The sequence below is a fragment of the Wasmannia auropunctata genome, unplaced genomic scaffold, assembly GCF_000956235.1.
Source record: "Wasmannia auropunctata unplaced genomic scaffold, wasmannia.A_1.0 LD336002.1, whole genome shotgun sequence".
Classification (NCBI taxonomy): Eukaryota; Metazoa; Arthropoda; class Insecta; order Hymenoptera; family Formicidae; genus Wasmannia; species Wasmannia auropunctata.
The window spans coordinates 40,454-50,050 of NW_012026888.1; the positions used below are offsets into that span (position 1 = coordinate 40,454).

At 34.2% G+C, this 9,597-nt stretch overlaps 1 protein-coding gene across 1 annotated transcript in view; it reads right to left on the reverse strand.

The window, feature by feature from the left end:
- LOC105453133 (hemicentin-1-like) overlaps positions 1-9,597 on the reverse strand; it is a 173,725-nt gene that overhangs the window by 9,104 nt on the left and 155,024 nt on the right. Inside the window, exons 6-8 of the mRNA XM_011694858.1 lie at positions 3,569-3,838; positions 3,137-3,245; positions 2,563-2,749 (exon numbers count right to left, since the gene is read on the reverse strand). Of these exons, the coding sequence (XP_011693160.1) occupies positions 2,563-2,749; positions 3,137-3,245; positions 3,569-3,838 (566 nt within the window). The remainder of the gene's footprint in view (positions 1-2,562; positions 2,750-3,136; positions 3,246-3,568; positions 3,839-9,597) is intronic.

Consider the following 9,597-nt stretch of genomic DNA (forward strand, 5'->3'; position numbering starts at 1 on the left):
TGCATATGCAGCGAAAATCGAAACGTTGGTGCCTTCGCACAATTCTTTTTATTTTGCTAACGTACCGGAATCCGTGAAAGAGATATTATCGAGAAATGTGATATAGATATAATTCAATGAAGAAAAAAGATTCAATTTATGTCAAATGACACATGACTACATATAATGCACTAAATGCGAAAGCAAATGATGTGTATTTCATGGACAAAAATTGTCGCACACTGTGAATGTATATTTTCGGTCGCGAAAGAAACTTGTGATTTATGACACGCTTATAGCTTAATTCATTGTAATGTCATCCCATGCGCGTCGCGAGATAAAAACATTAGGTACCATACGGACACATTTTTCACATTATGGATTCGTTGAAATAATTCGCACTCATTTCTGCAGTCGCATTTTCAAAACCACGTCTCGTAATATCGTCGAAGTGTGTATACGTGCAAATGTAATTCATCATTATTGCGATATTTGTAACGGCGAAGCTTGTCACGTTTTTCATACGTATTGCAATCATAATTAAAACCATTGATTTGATTACGTCGTATCGACATTTTAACTGATTTCCACGGGCACCACGTCTATGAAATAAATCGTGTAATAACTTTTTTTTTCGATCGCTCCTTTCACGCGATATTCAACTCCCGAGACGAACGTGTAATATAAAATAGCCGTATATGCGTGCGCAAACGCCGAAATCAATTTGGACGCGAGGTATCGACATTAATGGCGCTGTCCAATTGCAACAGATGAAAATGGTTTCGTATTAAATGAAACGGAAATCAAACCTTTGTGCAGCCAGTGACCTGTATTAAGTTGCCGCGTGCAGCGTTCCGTCGCGCAGATAAATTCAACGAAAAAAAGTGCTGTGATATACATTAAAATTGAGTTTTTTTCTTTCGTTAACGGCAGAATAATTAGCTATTGGATATGGTCATTGATCAGAGTCGAATTGCGAAAGACTGTAATATCAGGGTAATTGGAATATAATTTAATCTCCATATTGCATGCGGTTGCTGTTGTAGCGTGTTTACGGGTTTACTTGCGATATATTTCTGAATATATATATATATATATATATATATATATATGTATAACATATAATGTTAAAAATGCCGAATCCATAACGTATGGGAAAAATTGAATAACGTCGGACAAACTCATTGATTAATTAAATATAGTGGAAATTTGTTTGTGAAAATTCGTTGTAACAATTATGCGCGCATTTATGACAGATTGTACATGTACGAAAGCATTGTAGTGACCTTTTCAATTAATTACAGCACGGTTATTTTTTTTTATATCCGCGAACAAAACAAAAACACATTCTGCAATGATACCGAGGCGCTCTTTTGAAGGAAACAACGCGGTTCGTTACAAAATAACGAAGATATCGATTTTTGATATACGTTTACACTGCACAATAAAACTCGATGACGCAATGTGCCGCGCATTGTTGGTCATTGAAAAAGTGGACAAAGGATATTGTCATTAAAAAATCCATTGGAAGTTGAATACACGAGCATACTCAGCATACCGCGATATATATATATATATATATATATATATATATATATATAGTAAAAATAATCTCCGCACGGGAAGAACAGTTTTGCTAAAGTAAAACTGAAACTTTAGCTAGATTTATGTAGATCTATAAAAATAATTTTGTTCAACTATCAAAATAATTATGTAGAACGCTCAAGCTGGTTGCTAGAATATCAATTATTTTCCAGCATTGCTCATTATATTTGAATTTTCTGTATAATTATTTTGAAGATCTAACAAAATTATTTTCCGAAATTTTCTGTACTTCGCTAAATTTGTAAATATTTTCAACAAAATCATTTTTTCCGTGTGAATATTAAGTGTGAATCTTATTATAATTATTGGAGATTAATGTATTATTCGCTTTGCGATAATAGGCAAAATAATACGTAAGATATATATATATATATATATATATATATATATATATATATATACATTACACCGAAGGATAACTTTTAACGATGGAAAATGATTTACATAACAATAACGCGAGATCATAACTTTTAATTTGCTCTTCTCCGTTACTTGTTCATTTCATTAAATATTAAATCATTCTACAATCTCCTTTTTTTTTCCTTTTTTTGGCGCAAATTTACGCTCGCCACGTTGAAGCATACGCGATCTCGGCTCAGCCTCAGTATATCGCGTTTCTCTACGAAATAATGAAGCAGAACGAGATTGATGCACGGTAGCGTTTTTTCTTCGTTACAAGCTACATTCTCCATTTATTCTTTTTTTTCCACCGATATTACATCCGAATAGTCGAAGCTGAACGACCGGACTTCAGGCGAAGTATTTCGCTCGAATATTCCGTTACCGCGCGCGCGAAAGATATTCAATGATCCCGGAATCCCGTAAAGTAATGAAGCGATATTTTTTCGCGACGGGTCCGCCGGAAACGCTATTCGTCAACGTCGGTTCCCTCCCCCCCTCCCCCCTCGACCGCCCCTGGTAATTCTGATTTGCAGCGAAACTTTTTCAACGTTTCGCCGCGACGATGCGTCGTCTTACCCGTGGGGCGCCGACCACTTGCAGGGACACAGGGTCGCTTTTAACTTCCCTGACGTTGCCATTGATCTTGTTGGAGGCGAGACATATGTATTGACCCTGTTGCTCATACGTCACGTTCGTCAGGATCAATCGCTGCCCCGTTCCGCATTCCAACGGCATGCGGCCATCCGTGAATATCTGGGCCCATCTGCACACGCATGATTGCACATCGGAAATTTGCGAATTAAAGACGCTTTCAAGTATAAGCTAATGAAAAAATGTAAAAAATAAAAGAGGAAATCGATGATTTTCTCTATATAAGCTATTAAATATTAAGCTATTATAAACGAAAGTATAATTTGAGAAAACCGAATTAAAATTTCATGGAAACTTGAAAATAGCAATATAATAATTAAGAGAAAAAAATGCTTAGTTTTGACTTAATCAAAATTGTTTTTAATTTGATATGACTTGATGACAATCGGGCAGACCATTTTAAACTTTATATAAAAATCAGCTGTTTATGCGAACATGTGCGAATATATAAAGAAGAAATCCTAGAAGAAATAAAAGTCAAATAATTGACATGGATCACCTGTACTCGGCCGGCGGCATCGCATCTGCATGGCATTCGAATGAGGCACCGGAGTATAACAACGCAGTTGTTAGTCGGTCCGGTCCGACCGCGCTGATTGTCGGTGGATCTACGAAAAATCAGTTTGATCTACAGGATGATCAGGTTGATCTACAAAAAATTACTTTGAAATCGAAGCTTAAGCTACAAACAAAAAGTTATTTTGTACAGTAAAATTCTATTAATTTTCATTCCGTATACATATATTTTAAATTATTACGTGTATATTGTGATCCGAAATACAGAGGATTATCACAAAAAATTACGGCATATTATTTAATAAAAAGTCTCATGTCAACACAGAAATTATGGCCAAAAGCCGCAAGAATTTCGGAATTCAAATCGTGTGAAAATGGCAGATTAGAGTCGCGATATGACAGCAGTGACACGTACAGTTTACGGACACCTGTACCGAGACCGGACTGCTCTCGCCTTCGATGTTTGACGCCTCGCAGAGGTAAACGGCGGCGTGATTTCTGTAAATTGGGGAGAACATGAGGGTTTCTCCGATACTAGCCACTTCCGTCACCCCAGGACTCTTGGTTTTCCTCCAGAGAATCGACGCCGGCGGATTAGCGTCAGCGAGACATCGGATTTCCAGCTGATCGCGGCCCTCCTCGAGCTGGCCAGTTGGGACGCCGACTAATCTCGTCTCCGGTGCGTCTAAATTCATGTGAAATGCGCAGTTAATCATGAGAACTGTAATCCCTCGTGCCGCACCAAATGTATATGTATGTCTGTTTATTGTAATATATATCCGTGTCAATCGAATCATTGTTTGCCGAATGCTGCAACATGCAGAACTCGAGAAACAATCTTCATTCATTTCATTCGGTTCATTTAATTTTGGAAACCGCGCAATGCATTGATTAAGGCAGCGTTAAAAAAAATATATTATCTTTCACATTTTTAATAAATCTGATTTTTTTTATTTCGCCAATACTTATACATATATGTATTCAATTTTGATTCTTCTAAAAAAAAATCAATTAGAAAAAGAGACTATTCACAACAGCATAGGGATGTATCTGCACGGAGAGAATTTTTTTTAAATTTACTCTGCAAATGTTAATTGTGGAACAATATAGTATTTAGGCAAATTTTACTATGCACTTACTACAATAAGATTTTACAGTAAAATTTATTGTAGTGCACAGTAAAATTTGCCTAAATACTATATTGTCCGACAATTAACATAATTTGCAGGGTAAATTAAAAAAAAATTCTTTCCATGTGTGTATAATTGTGACTTAATTTTTAACGTTAAGCGTCTTGAATATTATCTAACGAAATTAACTAATGATACGCTAATGTTATATAACTTTTTTGGGGGAGAAATTACGCTCGTTAACCATCTTCGGTGGATCGATCTAAAAAGCGAGAGTAAGACCTACCGTAGCGTTTTTAATGAGACCAGGACGGAAATTACATATAATTATCCCGGAAGAGCCCTTTCATATTCATGTCGCTCGGTAAACAAGAGGAATTTAACGTAAATGCAGTCGGGAAAACGGGTCCCGTCATCACCGGCTTTAATCATACCGGAATCACCGGTCGTAGTGTGCGAGAGACCGTGAAAGATAAACATTAGATACGGAAAACAAACGCTGGCCGCGGCATAAAGTTTTCAGATTAAACCGCTCATTAATGAACCCTTAATCGAAAGCAGAATCCACATTCAGATGCGTTTGACGATTGTCGATATTTTCAGGATGAAATTCCAACATATCTGTCACAAGTTTCGTAGTTTTTCTATTCATCACTTGATAGGAAATGATAATAATATATATAAGAAAAATAATAATATAATAATAAAACAATCATAACATATGATAAATAATAATAAAATAATATGTCTAAGAAATAATTATAAAAGTAGGAAACTTATACATTTAGGAAATTTATACATTTTTAATATATAAAAATATGAAAATTTTATATACTTTATATATAAAATTATTATATATATATATATATATATGTATATATAAAATGTTTTTTAGTTATTATTTCTCATATATTATTTCTTTTTTTTTTTTTCGAACATAATTGTTCGTTTGAGAAAGCAACTCGCAGATAATACCAGGCAAAGATACGTACGTCGTCATTTTGCAAGATAGATATTCTGGTTTAAGGAGAAATTAAATTACGCGAACGCGGTCAATCGTACCATTGTTTTCCCGATGGGCCAAGCAAACTGGAAACACCGCGGCGCTGACTTTGGTTTCGCGTATACTCGTATAACTGATGGTACCTGGTGGACACGATGGAAAAAGCCCGGGTCACGCGGTAATTACCTTCTTCGAATAATTAATTAATCACCGTGAGCGATGAATTTCATGAAATATACTGTGCGCAAGAACGTATTGCCGCCAGTGCAACTAGTTTTAGTATTAATTTGTATATATATATATATAATCGAAATATTGCGCGCACACGTGCGTTGCGATCGTAATTTATTGTCGTGCTTACTATTTGATCCTTTAGCAGATGTAATCGACAGTCATTTAGAGCTTCTTGTTTTACGTTCAAGAAAAACGCAATGAATGAACGTTATTAACTGCTCCCGTGGGAGAAGCGTTTATAATTGCTCATTTTTTGCATTGCAAAAGCATTGCTTAAAGCGCGTTTGCGCGCTTGTGCCACGTATGAATTTTTTATATTACGCGGTACACAATGCAATGAATAATTCTTTACCTTTTAATTCGCGGATCGTAATTTCGACGTGCTTGATGATGCACGAGCTGTAATTTCGGTTGATTTTGATGGAAAACTGGCACAGTTACGGCATCCTATTCACCGAGTGATGATGTAATTCATGTTTATTTACTCGATATTTATTTAATTTACGGCCGGTATAAACCGGAGCCAATTTTCATCAACGAGCCGGCTCACTTCTGGTTTCCATATTCATGTAATAGGTCGTCGTTGCGGCCATTAAAAATGTTAAACGCTGTTACGTTTAATGAATAACATTATAGCGTCCAACGAGATGAGCTACAAACATAAAACTGAGTTAATCCGCGTCACTTTGAGAGTTAATATGACACACATACACGTATACATATAAATAATAAAGACACATACATATATGTATGTATATGTTTATATACATATTATACATACATGCTTTTATTATTGTAGACTAAAAATATGTCAATCCTCAAAGCGACGTAGATTAACTTGGTTTTATGTTTGTAGTTCATTTCGTTGCATATGCTGTAATGTTATTTGTAAAACGTTTAACATTTATATACGTATACATATATACGTATATACATAGATTGTAATATTTGACATATGTTATCACAGAATTAAATAATATCGTACTATTATTTCTTTGCAAGAAATATAAATTAATTTTAATTTTTTTCTAAATTAAAATTGCGTCATTTATGTACTAATGAAAAATAATTTTAATTTGTAGAGGTTGCAATTTCCAGTTGTCCTAATATTTACCCATACACGCTGCTTCTATTACTTTGACAGAGCGCAATTAACGCATTTCTCTCTGGATTTCCCTTTCAGTTTAATATAAGATTATATTTGTGCAGCCAAAATGCAATTAATTAATTAATTAATTAACGTTTTGATATGGAAGAAGATTATCGATATACGAGTTAATTACGGCAAGCATCCATAATTGAAACTGAATAAAATGTAGAGAGAAATACCTACAAAGGGTGTAATAGGGAAGCTCTTAAATAATAGTATGTTGAAAAATTCTTTTATATAAAGAAAAATGTTTGATTGAAAAAGTGTAATAAATTTCTTACAAATTAACATATTTTACTATTTTCATCTCACGCGATCGTGTAGATTTAATTTGAATTTAATAAAACCTACTTAATTTAATTGAATTTAACAACTTCAGTAAACGCGAGTTTGTGTAGCCACGCTCGTTGCATTTTCATGAAAACTAAATACACGAGACACAAAACGGAGGAAGATGGTTATAGCGCGAATAAAATAAGAATCGATGTGGCTTAAACCTTAGATTTCATTCTTTCTTCTCTTTAATCGAATAAGAACTTGATATTAAATATTGCAAAAAATTAACAAATTAAAATTGTATATATCTTTCTTAAAAATTTTTAGAAAATAAAATTTTATTACAAAAATTATCATCAAAAATAAGATGTATAAGAAGATATATCTTAAAGTACTCTACTAATTACAAAGACATTTTACACAGATTGTTAAAAAATTGTAACAAATCATAACTTTTTTTCAAACTTTTTCTAAAATCTTACTTGAAATTTATTAAGGAGTATAATTGTTAAAAAAAGATTAGCATTAAGATATATAAATTACCCGAACAAGCAATCTGGCACGAAATGCATTTTCGTTAACGAGACTCATAATTTTTACCGTTCCGCAATTCACTTTTTCGATCGTCTGTGAAATCCACCGAATTGTTCTAGGTGCGAAGGGAAAGAATCGGGAGAAGGAAACACGAGGGATGAAAAAGTCAGCCGGCAAACGCGCTGATGCTCGAATCGAGTCACCATTTTAGTTCAGGCGCGGATAGCCAGCGCAGCTGTTCATTTCACGTAACAGCGATCTCGAAATACGCGCGAGAAAGCAGCCGCTGACCCATCCAGAATTTTAGCTGCTCTCTCTCTCTCTCTCATTCTCTCTCTCCCCCTCTCCCTCTTTCTATGTGCTATCTTTTATTTTGTGCTAGATCAGTATCGCACTCAATATGTTTTTTTTTGTCCAACTTAGCGTACGCAAAAGTTCTTTTCTGCATGTTTCACAAGAAAAAACAGCGTATTTAAGGATGATTGTATTGAAAAACTGCTTTTTTTATAAATATTATAAAAAATTGAAACAAAACTCTCCTTTGATTTGAACATATATATATATTTTTTTATTTAAAATAAAATGTATTGATTTCGATACGTCTACGTCTCCTTGATTAAATATTTTGTCAATCTTTATTGCCATTATTATTGTGCCATTAATTTATTTTTACTGGCTATAATCATTCAGGCTAAAGGCTTGTCGATTAAACCAACAAAACTAAACGCAGCGCATGATAGAAATCAAACGGTCATCGAATGTTTATGGAAATGATGAAGTATTCAGATTCGAGTACCCTGTAAAAATTATGCGCAGCGTCTGGAGCTAGTAATGCCTCTGATATTGCCAGGGTAATTTTACCGGAGGAATTTTTTGAAGAATTTTTCTCCTAAACTCGATTACCCGATGTGTACTCTGCGCATTTTAGCGCGCCGTGCCGAAATATCGATCATTCGGAAAATCTTTTATTCAGTCAGAGGTTCTGACGTTATTTCCATATCCGCGTCCGCGTCGTTGTTTGAAGTTTACTCAAGAAACGACTGAGAATTACGCGCGAGCGGGTAACACTCGCTCGCTCGCGCCAGATGCGCGCTGGAACACACCGCATCATGCTGAATTTACGCATCACGGAATCGTTGCGTGAGAAGATTTTGTGAGGAAAATTTTTCTAACAAATTCCACGCTGTTATACCGTAGAAGCCGGCTAGCGTTTCTGTTAAAAAGAAATATAAGTTATCAAAATAATAATACAGTAAGAAAAAAGATAAAAATTTGCCAAGCATAATTTGTAATGGAATTAAATAAGTAAATAAAATAACAACAAAACAAACAATGATTAAAAATTAGATAATTAAAACTTAAAATTTTTCAATTTTTTCTGCCTTTTTATATTTTTATTAATTTATTTCAAGCTTTATTTTTCTATCGCTCTGTTTTTTCATAAACGCGCAAATAGAATGTAATTGGTGTAATCAAATTAATTTGATTATAATATAATTAATCTTATATATGTAAACCGTATATACGAAAAATAGTATCGATCATTTTTTCGTTTGCCGTCGTGATGAATGCCAAAATAGTCATATAAAATAGAAAACATGTTAAAAAGATAAACTTACGCGTTTCTTCCTCATTCTTTTTCTATAAAAAAAAGAGCTTGCACCGTTAAATATATCGATTTAATTATAGTAGTTTACAAGTTTAAGAACGACAAACTACGAACGATATCCGCTTATCGTGATTGGTTTGTAAAGGAAGGCAATGATCACGATGAAGTTATTTCCGGTATGACAGCTTTTAAAAAGTTAAGCCGCAATTCGAATGGATCAACGAGTGCCCGCTCGGCCATATTTCGGCTAGGCGTTTCCTTGAACAAACTTCAAACGGCTCTGCTTTTACGAAATGAAAGTGAATGGATGAGACAAAAGCGCTAAAGTTAGGGGATACACAACGGACATCCTTTGTACAATGGATAGAATTCGATAATCCATCATAGCTTGAATTTTTTTCGCGGCAAAGTTTAAACATTGTAAAATTTTGAGTACATCGAATTGTTAGCCGACGCATAATAAATGAAAATAATTTTATTTCTATTTTCGTTTAAAATCAAAATTGTG